The sequence below is a fragment of the Notamacropus eugenii genome, chromosome 2, assembly GCF_028372415.1.
Source record: "Notamacropus eugenii isolate mMacEug1 chromosome 2, mMacEug1.pri_v2, whole genome shotgun sequence".
NCBI classification, from domain to species: domain Eukaryota; kingdom Metazoa; phylum Chordata; class Mammalia; order Diprotodontia; family Macropodidae; genus Notamacropus; species Notamacropus eugenii.
Genome location: NC_092873.1, coordinates 125,407,955 through 125,430,741, shown reverse-complemented (window position 1 = coordinate 125,430,741; position 22,787 = coordinate 125,407,955). Strand labels below are relative to the sequence as shown.

General features: G+C 34.7%; 2 protein-coding genes across 3 annotated transcripts in view; one reads left to right on the top strand and one right to left on the bottom strand.

Moving 5' to 3' along the window:
- RAB23 (RAB23, member RAS oncogene family) overlaps positions 1 to 16,866 on the top strand; it is a 49,323-nt gene extending 32,457 nt beyond the window's left edge. The window contains exon 6 of one of the 2 annotated variants that reach the window (XM_072642539.1): positions 16,733 to 16,866. In XM_072642539.1, the coding sequence (XP_072498640.1) occupies positions 16,733 to 16,860 (128 nt within the window). In that variant the 3' untranslated portion in view covers positions 16,861 to 16,866. Of the gene's footprint in view, positions 1 to 19; positions 1,398 to 16,732 lie in introns of those variants that run through there. The other variant, XM_072642538.1, reaches the window with a different exon arrangement.
- The window catches only part of BAG2 (BAG cochaperone 2), a 32,776-nt gene continuing 23,060 nt past the window's right edge, over positions 13,072 to 22,787 (bottom strand). Inside the window, exons 3-4 of the mRNA XM_072642537.1 lie at positions 16,652 to 16,761; positions 13,072 to 13,686 (exon numbers count right to left, since the gene is read on the bottom strand). Of these exons, the coding sequence (XP_072498638.1) occupies positions 13,277 to 13,686; positions 16,652 to 16,761 (520 nt within the window). The 3' untranslated portion in view covers positions 13,072 to 13,276. The remainder of the gene's footprint in view (positions 13,687 to 16,651; positions 16,762 to 22,787) is intronic.

The window sequence follows — 22,787 nt, the reverse complement described above, 5'->3', positions numbered from 1 at the left end:
TTCCCCTCAATTTACATAGGTGTCTTTAATACAGCTGGTGGAAGTCACTCTGGCCAGAATTCTAGCACACTTAATGGTGGAGATGTCATCAATCTTAGACCTAACAAACAAAGAACCAAGAAAAACAGAAGCCCCTTTAGCAGCTGCAGTATACCCTGAAGCCATTTTAGGGAGCAGTGGGGGAAAGGAAGTGAAGAATTGACAGAAATTGGATTAGGTTGTGCAACGAAGGAATACACCCAGCTGTAATGGTATGTTGATATGTTTTCTAGCAGACTTTGCACCTACTGAGTCTCTGATAGATGGCGAATTTCAATATTTGCTGTGGCAATATTCTTTAGTGTGTGCAGGGGGACCTCTGGTGGCAAAATGGGAATCATTGCTACCCCTGTGCACTCACGTTAATTTTTATATATATATATATATATATACACACACACATATACATACACACACTATATGTATATATAAAATTAGACGATGCTTCTCCTGTTTTGAAGGGACGTTTTAAAAATATGAAAAACAGGTTTTGCTGAATTTCAAAGCATATTAAAAACACAATGTATAATAAACATTGGTACAGATCTTCATATTAAATATGGACCAAATGAAGCAGCATTCTGTTAATGGAATTGATCAGTCAGCCTTTAGGGAATAGTAGTATTGGATCTTGAACACCTATGGTTAAAATAATACTGAGGGGCAAATTTTAAATCTTGCCCAGAGAGCATTAGTATATTGTCAACCTTACTTGTGCAATATCTGTGTAATATGTGAATGTTATCGGAGGTGTGCATGTAGACATCTGGTACTAAAGCTATGCTGAATGCAAGTACAGTATTTCACTTAAGAACACTGAGTTTCCGACCAACGTGCATAAAACACAACTACCACTGCTACACTCACACTGTAAACTGTTCATTTGAAGTGAGAAATTCCAGGCCTACACTCTGCAGAATGAAATCCCTTTTTCCTGTACTTGGGTTTAAAAAAAATTCATTGTGCCAAAAAAAAAAAAGACATTTTCTTGAGGGGAATGCTTCAGACTGTCTGACTTCTTATTGACTGGTGATGTCTTTTAAAAAGTTTTCCTGTATAAAAAGTTGTATAAAAAAGGAACATATTCTTCAGTAATGTTATTTCAGGCTAATAATTGCTTTTACATGTAATAACTGAATTTTTCACAGTCATCTGTAATAGTAATACATTTGTACTATCACAGCTTGGCAGAGTACCTATTAAGATTCATGCATATCTGTAATTATCCATAAGATTCTGCAAAGTGTATGCTGTGTCTAGCATATTTACCTGCTGGTTGAGTTCCAAATTAAAAACTTTGAATTTATGATCATAATGCAAAAATAAGCCTCAGCTTAAAATTTTTTAATTCCACAAAAGGTGTCTTTTTTTTTTTTTTTACCAGTTCTTTTTTAATGGCCATCATCTCAGAAGCATCCCTTTATTTATACAATTTATAAGATGTTTTAAGTTTATCCCTTAAGGATTTATATAATAAAATCTCAAATTTATATAACACCTTTCTTCTGGAAAGCTCCATTGGCAGAAAATGCAAAAATTATTTCCTTTAAGAAATATTTTAATATTGTAAACAGTAAGTGCCAGTTATAAAAATTGTGAGTAGAGACTATTTACTTAGATAATGTATACATCCTATTAATATTTGCCATTATAAGTTAATGATAAATATTAACAGGCTTGTTTACTCTCCCTGTATACCATTTTAACATAGTCAAATTTTATAGGATGCTACAGTGGTACTGGGAAAGATTTCTTGAAAAATATAAGTGTTCTGAAATCATTTTACATTTACTTGTCCTTTGTATGATTTTTTTTTAAGAGAACTTACTATCCCAGGCTTTCACATGATATGTTTGATATTTTAAGGCAGCATAGTATGTTGGAATAGAGGACTAGCCTTGGAGTCTGGAAGGTCTCAGTTCAAGTCCTGTCTCTACCACAAATTGATTCTGTGACCCTCAGCAAATTATTTAATCTCTCAATACCTTAGGCAGTTCTCTAAAATCATAAATTACAGAAGAAATGATAGACCTGCTGTGAGAGAGGGTATTTGCTACCTGGGAGTTCCCTAAACTGGAAGTGTCATATTCTGCCTGCAACATTCCAGGATGGGCTCCCTCCTCTTCAACCCCCAGTCAGATCAAAATGTAATTGGGATATTTAACAAATAAAAATATAGTAAAACAAAAGATGTTAATTTGTGGTTTTCTAAGTCAGTATGCAGCCAGCAGGGATCCTGTTCTATTAGAGTTTGACACCTTTTCCCTAAAACCAATGAAATCCTAGACTGACAGTTTGGAATTTTCAAGGGTATCCTTATGCCAAGTGGTTATTTGCTCTACAAACACTAAAATAATCTGGAGTTATATTGATTAACACAGTAATAAAATAACTCTTGTAATGGCAGTTGTCAATAATATATAGCCCATTGCTGGCAGTGGGACATGCTTTGAAGAAAACCTCAGTCCCCAACATTAAACATTTCATATTTGCTACGGTGTTTTGTCTTTCCTTATATAATTTCTTAGATCAGAGTCTTTTATTTTTTTGTGGGAAATTATCTCAGTTTAAGAAAATCATTCACATATATATGTATATATACACACACATATATTTGAAAACATATTGAATTTGTTTCAGGTAGCAGCAATTGAGTATATATGTTCTTTTTAACTCTGCCATATATTAAATGCACATGCTGATGAGGGTTCCAGTTTATCCATAGTCTTTTTGTAATGAGATATTATGTATTTTTTTTTCTTTTTACAAAAACAGAACAACATTCATTTGTACTACTGTACTTTTGTCTTACAATATCAGTCATTACTTCAAAACGTAATTTTGGCTTCAATTTTGTAGGTAGGATAAAAACTGCTTAAATCAGATCATGAAAACATTTCCCAATTTAATTGAGCTTTAATCTTTAACATATATTTTATTTTCTTTAAGTTACTTTATTTTAAAACTTAAAATTAAAGCACAGATAATAAATAAAACAGCCCTTTTCAGGTTCCAGGTTATTGTACATTTGTGCTGCTAATCTAATTTTAAAATTAAAATTAACTAATAATTCTTAGCATGTTGACATGCTGAAGAAAAATTGCCATATTTGAGAGTTCCTCAGGTACTCATTTTCCTTGTCAGGAATAGTCTGTCTGCTGGTTTAAATAGCATATAGAATGGTCTGTATAGGACGTATAATTTAAGTGAAGCCTCATTCAAATGGGCTACTTTTTATCTACTCCAAATTTATAGCACACTTGTATTTTGGAAAAATGAAAATACAAGTTAACACTAACAAAAAGAGGGTGAGTGATATATTCCATATTTATGGGATAAAAAAATTTGGTTGTCTTTTAGAAGCTGGGCAATTTTAGTGCTCAGAGAAATTTCTCATTAATGTACTCCGTTGTGCCTCTGAATTTTAGGAATCATGATCTTTTTAGATCTCAAAATAGTAAATTGGCCTTAGGAGTTAATTCTCCCACTTAAAAGTGTTGTACTACTTAAGTGAACGTTTTCAGTGTATAACAATAATATCGTTGATTGTTGGCCTCACAGTTTCTGAACCTCTGAAATAGTTATTGTTTACTTGCTGAAAATGCTGCCATTGATATAATATTAGGATATCCATTTTCTCCAAAAATAAAATGAACTAACTGGATTGAAACATTCAAAATAATTGTGATACACTGCATAATGGTCTAATGTATATGTAGATCAAATACTATTAATTGTTGATTGAACTGAATACCATTTGCACTGGAGAATATGTCAACATTTAGGTTTTTATTTTCAAAACACTTCACGCCTATCATATATTTGAGTAATTTCCATCAACAAAATTTTTAAATATTATTTAACTCCAGTCACCACTACTGAAATAATATGGCCATCCCTTTTCATCTTGAGAGATGTGTAGTGGGATGTTGATTAATGGTAATTAAAATTTAGTAGTGTCAGGACTAAAAGGAAGATCGAGCCCCTTTAATAATTTTATTATTTGAACATGACTCTTGTGCGTTTGAATTGAAAAACCATTGTATGTAACTGGTGGATTACAGTTATGACCTCAAAATTAATTTGAAATGTATCACGTGAAATAATTTCATGACAAATCTGAAGTAAAAAATAAATTAATTTAAAAACTGACTTTTTGTTAGTCCATTATTTCACTAAAGGTTGAAGTGAAACTTTTCCCCAAAGCATTGAGTCACATAACGTTTTGAAAAGTTTAAAAGAACCCAAGAATATTCAGACTTGCCATACAATGACAGTGCTTAACCTAATCAATATTTAACATAAAATTTAATTGTCACTTGATAAATAGTTTTATTTGCAGCAGTATAATCACTTACCTCATTTGTCAATATTCATCTTTTTTTTTAGGAGAATGGTGCTTTGAAAAGGCTGAAGCTACTGTCCTACAATAATGACTCTATAAATGGCCTTATAAAATAATTTTAGTAAGTTAAAATTGTATTCTGTACAACGTTGGGCCAGTTTTAGGCTCAGACTTATTTTTTAAAAAAAATACTCACATCTTTATAAATACATAGGTAATTGACAGCAGTAGGTATATCCAAGAAGATGAAATCATAGAACACTGAGCTCTAGTTCTGAGTCCATTCCTAACACCAAATCTGGTATTACCTGTAACACCCTCTGCCAGTCCCTTCTCTAATACTTTTTACTTTGACCCTGATGATTTTGTGGTAGTTTAGTCCTAGGTCGTTATAGGTATAAAATGGATGGAAACTGTACTACTTTATTCAGCAAGACATCATCGAGCAGCTGCTCTGGACTGAGCTCAGTCCTAAATGCTGTGGAATATAGTTCATTCTTAAAGGTAGGAAGATCCTTAATATAGTGGAGAAAGGTGTGGGGTTTTTTTTCAACTTAAATTGACTATATTACAGAAAAATGAAGTTACATAGGTTACAATTAAGCCTAAGTAAATAATAGGAGATTTTGTAGATAAATTTAAGTTGGCATTTTGGGAGAATTGGATCTGTGATTGAGAATTCCTCCACCAATGAAGTTAGCAGGCATTCTTCATGTTAGTCTTAATACAGTTGACTGGGGCACTGAGCAGTTATGTGATTTGTTCAGTAAAACATGACCAATATCAGAGACAGAGTTTGCTCTTCCCAAATTATTTTCTTATATAATTCTTTTTAAATTTTTAACTTAAATACAGAATAAAAGAAAAAAATAGCATTGTCTTGTACTCAGCAGAATGTAGGAGAGGATTCAATATAAAACAATAATTTTCCATTTCAAGAAAGCCTTCGTAGTAAATAAAGTAGTAAGTACTACTCATACTATTCAAAGCCGTCCATCTTTTCTTTGCTTCCTTGTGAGTTTTCTTTTGTTCTCTGTTGTGCACTTCTTATTTTTTACCCTCAACCCCCCAAAGGCTATAATTAAACACAAATATACACACATATGTTTGTGTATGTGCATATGCACACATGCATGATCATACACATATGTTTACACTCATACACCAAAACACATGTTAGTGTGTGCCATGTTTGCCTGTCATCTGTTTCTCTGAAGGCAGATAGCATCCTCCTTCCTATGTCCAGATCTTTCCATGCTTGTCTAATTCAGCCAGCTCATCATTTCCTACACCACAGCAGTATTCCAACCCAAATCACATTCTGTCTGAGAGATTGTTTCAGCAATGCTCTCACCTTATAATATGGTTTAAGGTCTGAATCTGTGTCCTTTACATCCCCCTGGTCTCTTTCAGGTTTCTGACCTTTTGTTCTTCCAAATAAACTTTATTGTTTTCTTAACTCAGTAAGATTTTTTTGGTAATTTAATTGGGATGGCATTACATAAACAAATTAGTTAGGTAAGTAAAATTGTCTTGTTTTTTTTTATATTGACTTTACCTACACATGAATAGTAAATACTCCTTCAGTTGTTTAGATGTTACTTTTATTTGTATAAAAAGTATATGTTTGTGTTCATATAGTTCCTGTGTCTCTTTTGGCAGGTATACACTCAGGTATTTTATGCTGTCTAGTTATTCTAAATGGTCTAAAACAATATTGAATAGAATGGCTGACATATAGCGTAGAGATTAAATCTGTTTTAGTTTTAACTTTGTCTTGAGATCATGATTATTACTACCCTTATTTTTTACATTATAAATTCTACTCCTGACCTTTCTTTATATTTTGTGTATCTCTCATTTTTATAGCATTTCTTGAAAAAGCATTGTTAAATTGAATTTTTATAGGTAAATTCATCCTATCCATATTCTAAACCATATTTGTTATATATTTTCCTCCTTCCCATTTTTTCCTCACTGTCCTTCTCACCCTATTTTTTTATTCCTACCCACTGCCTTACCCTCCTATTCCTTTACTTACCCACCCCTCCAAGAATCACTCCTTTATCCTCTCTGCCCACCCTGTCTATTTACCCTCTAGTTTCTTTCTGAATTTAGAAGACTTTTCTACCCTTCTAGATATATATGTTGTTCCTTCTGTAACCTATTCCTGATGAGAGTTTCAGTAGTATCTCCTCCCTACTAATTTCTCCTATATCTTTTTCTTTTTTGCCATTTGTATAATTGGTCCTTTTTATCTCACCCTACACCATTTTTTTTTACTCATCCCACCCCATCATACTCAGTTCAGCCCAAGCCTTTCTTTCAGACTACCAAAATAAAAATGACACTCATGAAAGAACTTACAATATTTTCACATGTAAAAAGTAAACAATTTGACCTTATTGTGTCCCTTGGTCCTTAATGTTTACTTTATATTTCTCTTGCATGTTGTATGTTAAATTTTCCCTTAAGCTTGGCTGTTTTTGTCACAAATACCTGAAAGTCTTTCAGTTCATTAAATGGCCAATTTTTTCTTCATTCAGGATTATATTTAACTTTGCAGGGTAAGTTACCCTTGATCATAACCCCAGCTCCTTTGCTCTACAAAATACAGTATTCCAAACCCTGCAGTCCTTCAGCACAGCAGCTACTAGGTCTCTGTAATCTCTATTGTAGCTCCATAATGTTTAAATTGTTTTTTCCTTGTTGCTTCCAGTATTTTCTTCTTAACCTGGGAGCTTTGAGACTTGGCTATGATGTTCCTATAATTGGTGGGGTTTTTTCCTATTTATGCTTTGCCACCTTGTTTTAAAACTTCAGGACAATTTTCCTTAATAATTTCTTGTAATGCTGTATCAGGATTCTTTTTTTAATCATGATTTTCAGGCAGTCTGACTTTTCTTATATTATTTCTCTGTGCTCTGTTGTCCAGATCGTCTGGTCTTTCTAATGAGGTTTCACATTCCTTTTTTACTGTTTCATTCTTTTGTTTTATGATTTCTTTGTGCATTAGGAGGAATGTCATTAGCTTCCTTTGCCCAAGTGTAATTTTCAGGGAATTATTTTGTTCCTTAAATTTTTAATTCTCTTGTCTGTTTCAAGTTGGTTGACTTTCTTTACATAATTTTCTTGGCTTGCTCTTATTTTTTCTTCTCATTTTCCTCGATCTCTCTTATTTGATTTTTAAAGCCCTCTTTAAGTTCTTCCAGGAAATCTTTTTGTGCTTCAGACCATTTGACATTTCTCATTGAAAAAGGAGTACCTTTTTTAGCTCCATTATCTTTCTCTGAATATGAACCCAGATCTTCTCTATCCTCACAGTAATATCTGTGGGTTGGTTTTTTCTCCTTTGCTCATTTTTTTTGTTTGTTTTATTATTTCCTAGCAGCTATTAGTGTCATCAAGTTCTAGTCTCAAAGTATGGAGAGTAATGCCCCAAGCCTCAGTTTCTTCTTACCATTATTTTCTCCCAAGGCTTACCTTAGGCTCTCTCCTCCACTTCTAAGCCACCACTAGAACCCCTGATCACAATGATCTTACTCCTCATGGTCCCTCTAGTGCCTGCCAATTACAGCCATCCTCTCTTCCCTGGAACCTGTAAATACCCACAGTCAGAAGGATCCTTGCCCCTCTGCTACTGCACTTGCCAGGTGTATGCTGTCTCCTCTCTGGCAGCAGTTGCATAGCCCAGGACTCATGTGGTCAGCACGGCTGTGCTTGGTGTCCCTTCTTCAGTTTCTTCCTCAGCAGTCAGATCCCCACACTGTGAGATAAAAATGTCTAAGGCTGGAGCTGCCTCCCAATCCAGCTGCCCTCAGGGCTTGTAGTTGTTGATTCCATAGAGCTGGCCTGGAGATGTTTGTACTTCACTCTGGCAGAGCCTCTGCTCCTGAGGGTCAGATTTTTCCTAGGGTCTTCTCAGGTGGTCTTAAGTGAACCACTGCCTTACCATGTTTATTTCTGCTGCTCTGAGGGATGTTCTGTCTTTTTTTGTGAAGGAAATTTGGAGAGAGTAGGTCAACTGACCTACTCTACCGTCATCCCAGATTTTGTAGATAATTTTTAAGTTGGTATTTTGGAAGGACTATATCTGTGATTGAAAACTCCACCAATATAAATTAGCAGGCATTCTTCATATTAGTCTTAATACAGTTGACTGGGGCACTGAGCTATTATGTTCAGTAAAACATAACCAATATCAGAGACAGAGTTTGAATCTAGCTCTAGTTACCTTATTTCCCTTTTTCTGTCTGGCCTTGAATTTGGCCTTAGTCCCTGGAATAGTGTTCCTCTTTCCTTACTCAAAGGGGCTAGAGGTTCTGTTCCTCATCTATACAGTTAGATCATTTATTTTTTCGCTTATGTTGAGTTATTGGAATAGATCTCCGAAAGAAGCTATACTAAGCCAAAGTTCATCTTTAACATACACTTTTCCTTTCAGACTATTTCAATATGTGTCTTAAGTTGTATATGGAAAAAAATTACTTTATAATAAAGACCTAATTTATAATTACCATTTTCATATCATTTGTATTCTATGAGTTAAGTTAATCTTATCCTGCATTAAGACTCTTAGTACACATGTTGACTTGTAAACACATTTTTATTGATCTCTAATGAGATCATTATGAATTTTTTTGCCCCCACCTACGAATTTATTAGTGTAAAGAACACCCATTGAGGAAACTTCCCTTTTCCAGTGTGTTCCTGCAAATTAATAGTCTTAGAGACGTGGCAGGGGGACTGAAAGGCTAACATCTTTAACCATGATCACACAACCAGTATGGATCAGACTGTGAGGACTTGGCTTATCTTCCAAATCTCTCTCCATCCACAATACCTTGTTGCCTCTCACCCTGCGGCTAGTAGGCACTTAATGTTTATAGTATTAAACTGAGCCTGTTCTACTTGTTTCTGAGCCCAGCTCACTGTCCAGTATCCAATGTATCCAATAAAGTTGTGAAATCATACTGTAACTCTTTAATATCTAGTCACCAGACAATTTATGTGACTTAAGTAATTTGGCTAGGATGCTAAATAATACTAACTCAAGGGAGTTTTAGAGCCACGTAGGTAGTGCAGTGCATAGAGCATTGGGTTTGGAGTCAGGAAGAACTGAGTTCCCATCTGGCCTCAGACACTAGCTGTGTGACCCTAGGCAAATTCCTTAACCTCTGTCTCATCTGTAAAGCATTTAGCAGAGTGCCTAGCGCAGAGTAGGCACTATTTAAATACAAGCTATTATTATCATTAGTATTAATTTTATACTCATTATCCCCAGAGAAAAGAACAAGTGAATGAAGACTGTCTATTGTCTAGATTTTTACATCCCTTTGTGTGTTCTGTGAGAACGTGTCTGTCAGTATGTATACCTGACATAGTTGGTACAGATGGATAATGAGTAGGTCCCAGAGCTGACAGGAGGAGGAGAGTAGAGCAGTAAATTGCACCGCCCCTTTACTGACCCTGTGATCCCCATAAAAGCAAAGGCCCATCTTTTTATTGCCAGTATTCTTCTAATATTGCTGCATGGAAGTAAGGCATTGAATTTATCAGTCTCTGCAGAATTAAAAACAAGTATCTGAAACGTGCATGATGAGGCTGCCACATAGAATCAATGAGGAATTCTAAAGGAGAGCAGAAATGATTAAAAGACATCAAAGAATTGCACAATAGGAAAAGAACGTGGACTGGACACATAGTGACAGTGTGAGATGGCATGTGGGCAGCCCAAGTGCTTCACTGGTACTCTCAGGATGTCAGGGGAAAGTGAGGTAGGTCTCTAGCACGTTCAAAGACATCCACGACAAATTTGAGGGAGGACATGGAAAATAGTCACATGGGATGGGCAGGCATGGATGGGCTGCAGTTTGCATTGTTGGAGAGAATTTCTGAACTGATGCAGTCACAGATGTGTTTGATTTCCTGAGTCAGGTCAGGCCCCATCACCTTGAGGAATGTGTAGTAGTATGTTTGTTAACAGTAATTTTTAAAATAGTACTGTCAGCACTAAAAATGAAGTTGAGCATCTTTAATAACTGCTATTAAAGCTTTTATGAACTTAAATGGAAAAACCATATAACTTTTTGGATTATAATTATGACCTCAATAAATACTTAGGAAAAAATGTCAAAATATGAGGGCTTTTAGAGGTCTTCTTTCCCCACGTTAATTGGCATAACTTATAGTTTGCCAAAGAGTTGCACGTTTATTGTCAATATTTATTCCATATGGTCATAGGTTTGATAAAATGTGTTCAACACACTAGTAAAATGGAGGTTCCTAAATCCTTGATTACAAAGCTTGATCCGGCCCTTGTGAAACAAGATGCATCTATGCTTACTCATCCCCTTCCTCTCAACAAGTCTTATATATTTATTACCTTTTCAACCTGGGAGGGGATGCATGCTTGGAAGCTATCCTTTGGCTTCTCTATGGCCAGAATACACTGAGCCTCTTGGGATTTTACTATGTCATCCTCTCTTCTCCCTTACTCCCCAGTCTTTTAAAAAAAATGAAGTAATTTTCCCCCCCAAAAGTTAAGGGATCCCTTAGCTTTTGTAATAACACCAAACATTTGTCTTGTTGAACTTTCAACTAAGTACCTTATACTATTTTCAGTCTTCATGAAAGCTTTTTTGAAAAAATATACAAACTGAATACTATTTCAAACTATCATACTGTTGGGTCTATTTTATACCATAGTGTTAACTCAGCAGTTTCAAGCTGGAGAGCAAAGGAGAGAAGTGGAAGAGATTAGACAAGAACTAAGGTAAATAGGGAGAAAAAGATATTGAGATGGTGCTCAAGAGCCCATAAGGTAAAATATTTTGAAATGGGTAAAGGTAGCAGACTTGCAGTGTCGTGGTGGTGGTTGTCTGTTCTCAGAGTACCAAAATGACATCAGTATGTTGGATTCAAGGTACAGTGTATATCTGACTCTGGCTGATCAGACCAATATGAACTCAGAAGGCTCTACCCCAGGTCAGGCACAATTAGCCCATGTGAACCTTTGGAGTGAAGATGCCTCTAAATCTGTGCATCTCATATTTCCTTCGTACAGTTGTGCTTCGCTCACAGAGCCTTTTTTGAAGCAGTCACGCCATGCTGAGTGGTCCTGTACCATTATCTCCCATGTCTCACAGTTGATTCTAATTGGAAACAATTTGAAACTCACCATGTACTGGAAAAGAGAACTGGTCTTGGAGCCTTAAAGTGGCTTCACCCCTGCACAGCATTAGGCAAGTCATTTAAACACTTTCATCAGTCTGAGCTTCAGTCTTTTAATATGTGAAATAAAAATGATAACTGTGCTACTCTTCCTCCTGAGGTTGTCGAAAAGAACAAATGAATGATTGAAGCATAGGATTAGCCTTATAAGCACCACATAAATGTCCGTTGTTACTATCCAATAAATATTTATTGTATATTATGTGCTAGATGCTAAGGACACAAAGATTAAAGGGAAAAAAAGTAAGTCTCTTCCCTCAGGGAGCTTACAATCTAGTAAGAGTATAAAAAGTATGCCAAAATGTGTAAAAGTTAGAATATGCTGAGTACATAGGAAAGGTCAAACAAGCATAAGAAATTCTAGGTGAGTGGGATCACTTCTAGCTTGGGCTGTCAGGGAAGACTTCATGGAAAACATATCACCAGAGCTGCGTTTTAAGAATAGAGGAAACAAGGTCTAATCAATAACATTATCTGTACCTCTGATGAGGACCTGAAGTATGGATAACAACCCCAAACTGCACCCCAAATAATATTTATCTTCAGAATGTTTAATAAATTCCCAACTAAATAAAATTAGATTTTTAAGGGCACATTTGCTGGATTTACGGATAGAGGGGCAAAAGCTAAGGATTTGCTGAACATGGAGAAGTTGCCAAACTAGCATTAGTAATTTGTGTTTGGCTACAATTCTATACTGAAGATAATTAATATAAATTAGAATAAAATCACATTGGTGGTTTTTCCCTGCCTAACACATGATTCTAGTTTAGGAAATTTCATTCTTTGGAATTTCCCCAAACATCTTTTAAATGAAATCAAAATACTCAGAACCCAAAATAGCAAATTAAGGAGAACCATATATCCCCAGGCATAAGTCAACCTTTAAGATAAAGATCCTTGAGAACGGATCATACTTTGCCCATTTTTGTCCACATAACAGTATGTACCATCATGTCTTAAGCTTGGAAGATGCTCCCCAAATATTTGTAAAATGAATTAAAGTCACTTTTCTATGGCCAGGTATGTTATAGAAGCCCCTTACAGGCAAGGACCATATTTTGTATTTCTCTTAAGGCACTCAATGTTGATTGACTTAGGATCTCATGGTCAACTTAATAGGTATTTAATAAGTAAGTGTTGAATGAATGAATTTGTTTCTATGCCATTGTACACCAAAGAGGACCTAGGACTGGTCTGTGTTGTAGCAGGAGGAATCAGAAGTGTACCAGCCAACTGTTAAATACAGCCATATGACAAATTTTAGATGAAAAAAATTTCAGTTGGTATATTTACCAAGTTGACTTGTACTGCAAGATAGATGATCCAAGGGGGAAACAGTACTGAGGAATACTGCTACCATTTACACGCTTTTTGTTTTCACATAGTTGAGTGTTTTTACCCAAAATATAGTCAAAAGTAATGGTGTACCAGATAATAAGACAAACGTTCACTTAAAAATAGAGCTATAGTTAATATTTTCTAGTTATAAATGTCTCTATGGTGAGAGCAATAACACTTGGAATATTTTTATCAGCTGAAACAGAATGAATGGGTCTGTCTGCCCAACATTTACAAGGGAATACATATATCTATCACTTAAAATAGCACTTATCTTTACATGAAAACCCATTTGCACCTTTAAGTTGCCCAAGCTATTTAAACTTGCTTTAAGCTAGTTGGTTTCAAAGCTTTTGAACCAGCTCCTTTTGAATGCTCCAATAACTTGATAGCTTTATCAGAGTTTTCAATATTTCTTAGCAAAGTCTCTAATCTCCTCTTAATTTTCTTCTGATCTTCAAGAGCACACCCAATTACTATGGATTGAAATTTCTGATCAATTGGTCCAGGTGGTACCTCAGATGAACAAGCCCCATACAGTGACATTAATTGACTCCTGGCATTTCCCAAATCATCGAGAAACTTATTGACCACTTCATCAATAATCATTGTGGCATGCCTAAGTGATTCTTGTTGCTGGGGATTTCTAATCGTTTCTACGGAAACTTCAACAGTGAGGGTTCTTCCCATCAAACGATTTGCTGTTAGACTTAATTCTTCTCTTTCTCCTGAATAGAAAGAAAATGTTTTGTATAGTTAGCTGATACCAGCAAGAAACATGTTTGTGTCAATACTTTGATTGCATTAATATACTGTTATGTATGGAGAACTCTGTTGCTTTACTTTATGTACTCTATCTTCACCAAAAAGTAAGAGGAAATGGGATTAAAATGAAGTATAAGAAATTTACTAATGAAGAAGCAAACAGGATTAAACTCCTGTGGCCACAGCGTAAAATCCAGAAACGGTGAATTCTTCAGAGATTTAATACAACTAACGTTGGTGGGAAAGAATCTATTTTCTTGGACTTGAAACTAAAAAGAGAAGGAAAGACTGAACCTGTGCAAGGCCTCTGCATTTCCAGCCTGAGATGATAGGTACAGTCAGTCTCAAAAAGAAAAAAAAGAATAGCAGTAGATATAAAATCACTGGGATACAATAATAATGGTGGAAAAAAATATCATTAGTTTAGCTATATAATTGTGCATGGAGTTTATACCGTGTGAACTACGAATCTTAGTAGTCAGAAGTATGTGTATCACTAGGTCCTATTGAGCCTTTATGAGTTTCAACTCATAAATGGAATATGAAAATGGGACAGTACACCTTATTCAAGAGAACCAAAATAGGTAGAAGGGGAGAAAGTATAATATAATATAACATAACATAACATAATGTAATCAAGAAGATTATTCATCTGTGTGGAAATCCGCATCTGAGATGAGGGAGGCATAGTAAAGAGCATTTTGGTATGGATCAAAGGATTGAGAAACATACTGTAATGACAAGAGTCTATTACAAGTAGTTTAGCTAACTGAAAGGATTAGATGATGAGTTCATGACCTGAGTCATAAAACGGGGTGAGATGAGATACAATTGTGATGAGACACTTCAGATATCCAAGACATTGAATTTAGAGCCAAGATAAATTAGCCTATCCTAGCTCTGTTACTGTGATCCTGGGTAAGTCACAACCTTATTTAGAAGTTACTTCCACATGTATAAAATGAGGGGATTCAACTTGATGACTTTTCCAGCTCTAAATTTAGGATTTGTTGTTTCGTCATTTCAGTTACATCCAATTCTTCGTGATCTCATTTGGGGTTTTCTTGGCAAAGAGATTAGAGTGGTTTGCCATTTCCTTCTCCAGCTCCTTTTATGGATGAGGAAACTGAGACAAACAGGGTTAAGTTACTTGCCTGGGATCACACAGCTAGTGAGGACAGATTTGAACTCAGGAAGATGAGTCTTCCTGACTACAGGCCCAGGACTCCATCCACTGCACCACCTAGCTTTCCTCACATTTAGAATACATATGACAGGTAAAGAAAAGTTGTTACTTACCCACGGGCACAGGCTGTAGGTGGGATAGCCAGGATGTTGGTATTTGTCAAGATAATTTATGAATAGTGTCACGAAAGAAAAAAAACAATTGATGTAATAATGTGCCCTTCGTATAAAAAATATGATGTAAATAAATAAACGATAAATGGGAGAGGGGTAGAAAAGGCTAACTATAACCAAAGGGATCCTAATATTGTAGGAGATAAGCAAAGACCATCATGTACAACTGAAGAGTTCAGAATTTGCTGGAAAGATTATAGCATGTGGATAAAGGAGAAACCATATTGTCCAGAAGGTTACCCTATTATTTTCAGATAGAAGATCAGATAGAAACAAACAATTTAGCCAAGCTAGTAGGTGGAATCTAGGCTAGGTGAGTGGCAGGAGTAATGGTGAGGAAATCATCTAGCACATAATTACTGTATTCCACAACTTTATGTCAGTATTCTTATTAACTGCTTGTTGGGAGTAATAAGCTAGTTGATTAGTATATAAAATAATTTGAGACCAAAGCCATATATTCAACATGTGTATGATTCAGTTACCTTGGTCTGCATACCTCACCCTCATTTTGGAGCTCACAAATGTGTATTTACCATTGGTTGTTAAGAGGGATTGAGTCAGGTTACTCAGTTCTCTTTGTTACATCATATTTTTTATACTAAGGGCACATTATTACATCAATTGTTCTTTTTCTTTCCCACCTCATAGTTGATCTAATTTTCTTTTGGTTTTTACTCTTTCCTTTCCTGAGCTTCTAATCTCTAAATTTTATTTTTTTCTTTTCTTTATGTTATTATGAACTTCACAAATATTACCACAAAATTTTAATATGTAAAAACTAAAAAGGTTGTATATGAAATGAAACTTCTCTTATATATGGTTTGTTGTTTAAAAGTGCTTACATAATTTAACATAGTAGTAACAATATTGACCTGTTTGTGACCCCCTTTAGAATTTCTAATTTTTTGTTATTTTTTTTATTGATGTTCTTTTGGGGCATCTATCTCTTCCCCAAAACAGAAACCCTCTTTTATAATAAATATGTATAGTCAACTAAAACAGATGAACACCCTCCAATTTTATGTTAAGGTTTGTATTTTAAATTAGTAAAGCTGTATGGGAGAGTCTTACGAGGAAAGGGTACCAATTTAGTGTGAGACAGGGCTTTTTGTGTCAGTGGAGGTGGGGGGATCCTCAGACTTTAATTCCCATTCAAAGTCTTAAAGTCTAACTTTGACTGAAGACTAACAATCACATAAATGAAGGCCTTCATATAATAAAAAGTTTGAGCTCACATGTTCTACTGAAACCTAATATGTTTCCATCAAAGGTCAAGCAATGTTTTGCTGGTGTGGCCCTCTTCCCAGGTTGAGAATTCCCTCACTTGTTTTAACTGTTGTATCGACTTACATTTCTACAGCAAATCAACTGGTAGAAAAAAAATTTAGGCTAAAAATACAAATAGCCATATTTGACCTAAGTTCCTTAGTTAGATCAGAACTCTGTGTGAAAGATAAATGGTTTTTTGTTTTTTTTTTTTAATTTCAGACACACATAAAATGAACCACTTACACAAGGCAAGTGTTTAATACATACTGATGATGTAGCTTTGGGAAGAATTCTTACCTTCACTGATTTGTCTCATTTCTTGGCTGTTTTGTATAGAATGAATCATCTCAAGGAGAATTTCTTTTTCTTGTTCTACAGCAGATGCTGCTTCTCTCAAAGCTTCAACCCTATGTAAATTGGAGAAGAAAATCTGTTACCATATGAAAAATACTCCTTTTGTTATTTTATTCTTCATGTCTGAATCATTAAATCTAATTCAGAATTGAAGATAATGAGGAAAGCTAGTCTTTAACTTCTCTGTGTCATTTATCATTTCGTCTTGTTGAAAAGTGCTGTATATAGTACAGCAAGTATGAGTAGTAAAAAAGTCAGTTCTCTTCCCCCTAGTCAGGCTCACAAATAACCTACTGCCTTCTTTACAGACTCACAATTCTTCTTCCCATTCATTAGGGGACAACTGAAGGTCAGTGTGAAGGAAGACCAGCTCTAGGTTATGGAGTTACAAATGTGAGCAAGAAGAAAAATGTCTTTTATCTCCTAATCACATTAACATTTCTGGGATTACCCCTCTATTATAACTGGGTAAAACCAGTACCTTCCTGTAGCTATCAGGTAATTCTAGAAGCAGGAATTGCATGAGCAACTTTCACCTCTTGCTTATTATCTAAAATAAATACACAAACAAGTTCAATACAATTTTGCACTCACTCCCTTGGTCTGATTTCTTATGTCTTTTTTTTTTAAACCACATTCTTTTCACTCCAATCACCCACTTGCCTACTTGTTATAAGCTAACAGTGTTATCCACAAACTGGTTATGTATAGTCCCAATGTCCTTTATACATTCCCTGATAACTCCAAACATAATTTAATCCAGTCTTCTTCAAGACCAGTAGACCACAAAGACTGATTTTAAAAAAGAAAAGTCCTCTGTAGCCTAGACAGGCAGGAAAACAAATTCAATTTAAGGTTTTCCATATGCATTTCTCAGAACAATCCTGTGAGGCAAGCAGTAGAAGTAGTATTCTGATTTTGGAAATGAAGTAAATTGAGGTTCTGAGGTAAAGAGATCTGCTCAGGGTTATTCAGCTTTATCTGAGGTAGGATTCAAACCCATATTATCATATTATACTCCAATCCCAACAGTCTGTTCACTACCCATTCCTCCTTGGCTCTCATATGATATAATGATGGCAGCCACCGAAGTTTTCAAACTTTAACCAGTTATGACCACCAAAATGAAGCTATTAGAGGTCATTTAGTCCAACATCCTCACTTTTGGGAAGTGAAAACTAAGATTAAGTAATTTGCCTAAAGTCACATAGTAAACAGCAAAGGCAATATTTAAATTTAAGTTCTGCACCTCCAAGTTCATGCCTTCTCCTTGTGCCATGCTTCTCCCATAGAGTAGTGGACATGCCTTTAACATACATGACATTACAGAAAGCAGTTTGGAATTATGCAAAGTAAATTGCTAAAATGCCCATATCTATTCACCCAAAGATTTCACTCACATATATGCAAAGGAGGCAATTGATCAAAAAAAGGGCAGGCAAGCCTCCACACACACCGAAATATTTATAGTAGCATTTTTTTGTGATAACAAAGAACTGGAAACAAAGCAGATTGCCCAGCAACCGAGGAATGGCTAACCATATTAAGGTACATAAATAGAATAATGTTCTGTAAGACTGGACAAACTGGAGGAACACAGAGGCACATGGGAAGACTTATATGAACTGATGCAAAGTGAAGTAAGCAGAAGTAGGAATATAATAAACAACAATGTAGGTATGAAAAATTACATATGATATGAGATTTTTTAAATGTATTGTTTTTGCTGATTTAAAAAAAAACCTTTGTTACAAATGGTAGGTCCCTAGAAGTGAGTGGAGAGGAGGAATGTGAAGAGAAATCTAGACAATGTAAAAACAAAATGTATCAAAAATTCATCTTTAAAGAATAAGAAAAATTAAATATATATCATAGCTATGTCCAGGGGGTGAGTTCATAACCAAACAAGGCACAAAGGGGATTGCAAAACATCAGATGAATAATTCTTATTACTAATTTTTAATATAATAATAGCTTGTATTTATATAATGCTTAATATGTACCAGGCACTGGGCTAAGCACTTTTTACAAGTCTCTCATTTGATCTTCAAAACAGCCTTGTGAGATAGGTGCTCTTATTATTTTACAGTTGAAAAAACTAGGACAAACAAATGACTTGCCCAGGGTCACATAAATAGAAATTGTCTGAGGTGTATTTGAACTTAGGTCTTCCCAACTCCAAGTCCAATAGTCTATCCACTGTACCACCTTGCTGCCTAATTATATGAAATTGAAAGGCTTTTTCGCATAGGTGAAATTAATGGAGCCAACTTATGAAGGGAATCAGTTGACTGTGAAAATAAAAATCTTCATATCAAATATCTGTTATAACAGCCTACCTAATACCCAAGATGCCTATGTAACTAACAGGAATAATAAGAACAAAAGCTATTCCCTAATATTTAGTGTTTAAAGCGTATGAACAAACAGTTCTCAAAGGAAGAATTGCAAACTATTAAAAACCAAAAAATACTCCAAATCACTAATAATCAAAGAAGCACAAAACAGCTCTGAGGTTTCACATCACAACCATCAAATTGACCAAGATAACAAAAGATGGGAAGTCAGTGTTGGAGAGCTTCTGAAAAAACGGACACACTAACACACTGTTGGTGCAGCGATCAGGTTTAATCCTTCTGGAAAGCATTAGAATTATGTGAGGAACATGATTAAAATGTGCTTCTTCTTTGACCTAGAGGTTCAGCTGCTATCTAAGGAAGCTGTATGTATACACTAAAATACATACAGCAGTACTTTTTGTAGTAGCAAAGAACTAAAAACAAAGTAATTGCCCACTGAAGTTGGGAATGACTAAAGGAAGTTTTGGTATACAAGAAATGGAATATTTCTGTGTGGTAAGCAACAATGACTATGATGAATACAGGGAAATATGGGAAGATATATGAAATGGGTAAAATGAGAAGAATCAGGAAAACAGTATACACATCGATATATGTGTAGATGGAAATGGAAATGGAAAAAACAACAAAATAATCAAAATTAAAAGTTATAAAGTTAAAAATGAAAGCTTGGCCCCAAATTATAGATCTAAAAATATCCCTTTCCCAACTTCTTTGCTGAGGTGAAACACTGCATGCAAATTCATATTTTCTTGACATAGGTTTTGCTGAGCCCTGCTCCTCCTACCACACACATACAAACACAACTTTTTAATTCTTTGTCTTAAGGGATGACTCTCTGAGAAGAGGAGGAAGGATGGAAAAGGGGATGGGTTGGGAAATATAAGTTATGTTAAAAAAATATTTCAATAATTTTTAAATAATTTTAATAATATTTCAATAATAATATTTTTCAAAATAAAAATATTGATACTCTGCATTATATATATTATTATCACATTCACTAATAAATAAAATTCAGGTCCAAAGCATATGAAACATATTGTGCTTCACCATGAAAAATTCATGCTACAAACAAAAACTTCTGAATCTAATTCCTTAGTACTGACACAGATGAAACACATACCTGATGAGTAAATGAGGAGGTGCTGAAAGAAAAGATTAATTTTTCAGTACATCTTTTGAGTTCATGTTCAAACAGAATATAGTGAAGGTAGAAGAAAACATTCTATCTTAAAAGCAATGATGTCATCAGTATAAACCTGTGGAGCTACTAATGAGAACATACATGAAAGAAAGTACACAAGAATGAACATGTGGTATATGTGATGCATCCCTTGTCATCATGGAAACTAAAAGCAAATACAGAGAAAAGAATTTTCTTAAAAGAAAGGAATGATTAAAGATATCTCTCCCACAAGATGAAAGATCATAGATAGGACCTTAATTTTACAAATGAGAAAACTGAGGGACAGAGATTGAGTGAATTGCAAAGGGTCACACCCAGCCAAGGTCTGTGACAGAATTTGAACCCAAGCATTTTATACTTCAAGCTTTTTATTTAAAATTTTAATATGATTATAAAAATAAAACATAAAGTATAGATTACTTCATACACCTTAACAGATTCCCAAATCTAGTTCATTTTATTTTATGCCACGTCATCTAATTTGTTACCTTTTCATATGTTTATTGAATCTAGATTACCTACAAATTTCTAATCTTTCTTATCAATCAAATTTAGAAAAGAATAAATATTCTAAGTAAAGGAAAAACTGTTGCATCTGAGGTGTAAAACTTTAAATTTGTGATGGCAGTCTGTCCTTTATCTTAATCTCTCAGATGTTATCGAACTGACTTTGTAGCAGGTGGCTTCTGATTCCTGCCCTGCCCCTCAAGATTTTTTTTTTTTTTTTGGCTATGGAAAATTTTGCAGACACTGGGAGCAAAGTAATCAATTCCATTTTCTTTTAATTTTCTACTGATATCATTTTTATAGTATTTTAATGCCTAAGTATATACCTCCCTCTCCCTTAACTCCACCAAGCAAGCTATCCCCTTAAAAGAAATATTAACAAGGGATAAAGCAGTTCAATGAAAATTAGCAACACATTAATCAAATATAACAGTATATGTAATGTCCCATTACTCTGTTCCCTGCCAAACACAAGAGGAAGTGTGTTTTCTTTAGGGCTAAGCTTGATTACTCTACACAGTGTTCAGTTTCATTTTGTTTTTATTTGTCGTTCTTTCCATTGATTGTGTATGTCACTTTACTACGTTGGCTTACTTCTCTTTGTAACTGAACAATTGATAAATATTTATTAAGTGCCAGGCAGGCACTGTGCTAAGTGCTGAGGATCAAAGATGCCAAACATAGCCCCAAGGGGCTTACAATCTAATGGGGGAGACAATTTATAGACAAATATATTCACAAAGCAAATTATCTACAGGGTAACTAACAAATTTGGGAAGGTTTCCAGTAAAAGATGGGATTTTAATTGAGACCCAAAGGAAGCCAATGAAGTTAATGGACCAAGCTGAAGAGAACGGGTATTCCAGGCATGGGAGAAAGCCCAAGAAAATACCTGGAGCTGAGAGATGTAGTGTCATATTCCTGGAATAGCCAGGAGGCCACTGTCACTGGATCAGAGAGTTACAGGTGTATAGGTGTAAAGAGTTTTATAAATTTTCCCATGCTTCAGTGAATTCAAAGTACAAAGTGATGATCAAATGAGATAGCAGATAGCATATAAAAAGCTCTCAAATCCTCAGGTGCTATGTAAATGCCAGCTATGAATATTATTGTATTGCTGGCAACCACAATATTTCCCATTTGGTAAGATATTTGTATGGAACTTTTCTACATTCATTGCCTTTAAAATCTAAATAAATCTGATACTTTTAGGTTTCTCAGCCCCATCAAGTACCAGTTTCCCAAATTCTAATAAAATCTTTAGTGAGAGTACTCAGTTTTGACATTTGAATAATAATATGCCTTAATTTAAAATATTCAAATCATTGTATTTGTACATTCCCTTAATTCTCAAATAATTTCCTAGTGAGTATTATACTATTTCTATTTGTTTGATGCTGACAATAAGTGAATTATGTCCAGACTCTGAAGTCTTGCGAATTTAAGTCTGGTCAAAAACATTTTGTCTTACTAGTTTGTTTAAGCCATAAATAAATAAGTAAAATGCACATTTTACAAAATGCAAAAATAAAAAATATATCTACATGTGATATACACTTGGCATGGGGTTGAAAGTGGATTCCATTTTATTCAAATTTTTAAAATATTTTCATGCTATTTTTCCCTAAGGAAAAACTACTTGTAAATTAGGTTTCTACTAATATCTAACTTGTTAACTCCCTTATGTAATCTGAAAATTGTTTGCAAGTGGTAAGAATTATGTCAGAACATTTTTAATGGGTTATTCTCATATCTGATCCTGTAGACAAGTGCATATCTAGAATGCAAAAGGGCATGTACATTTAGTAAGCATCGCATCAGACCTTGCTTTTAGTCAAAAGAAAGGATGGATTACCCAGAAAATTTACTCTAATGTATGTCTTCATGAAATCACAACAGACATACATCATAATAAAAAGTAACTGAATTTTTTATTCATTTCTGGTCTTTTAATTAAAAATGCTTGAAAGTCTTCTATTTCATTAAATATCCTTTTATTCCCTGAAAGATTATATTCAGGTTT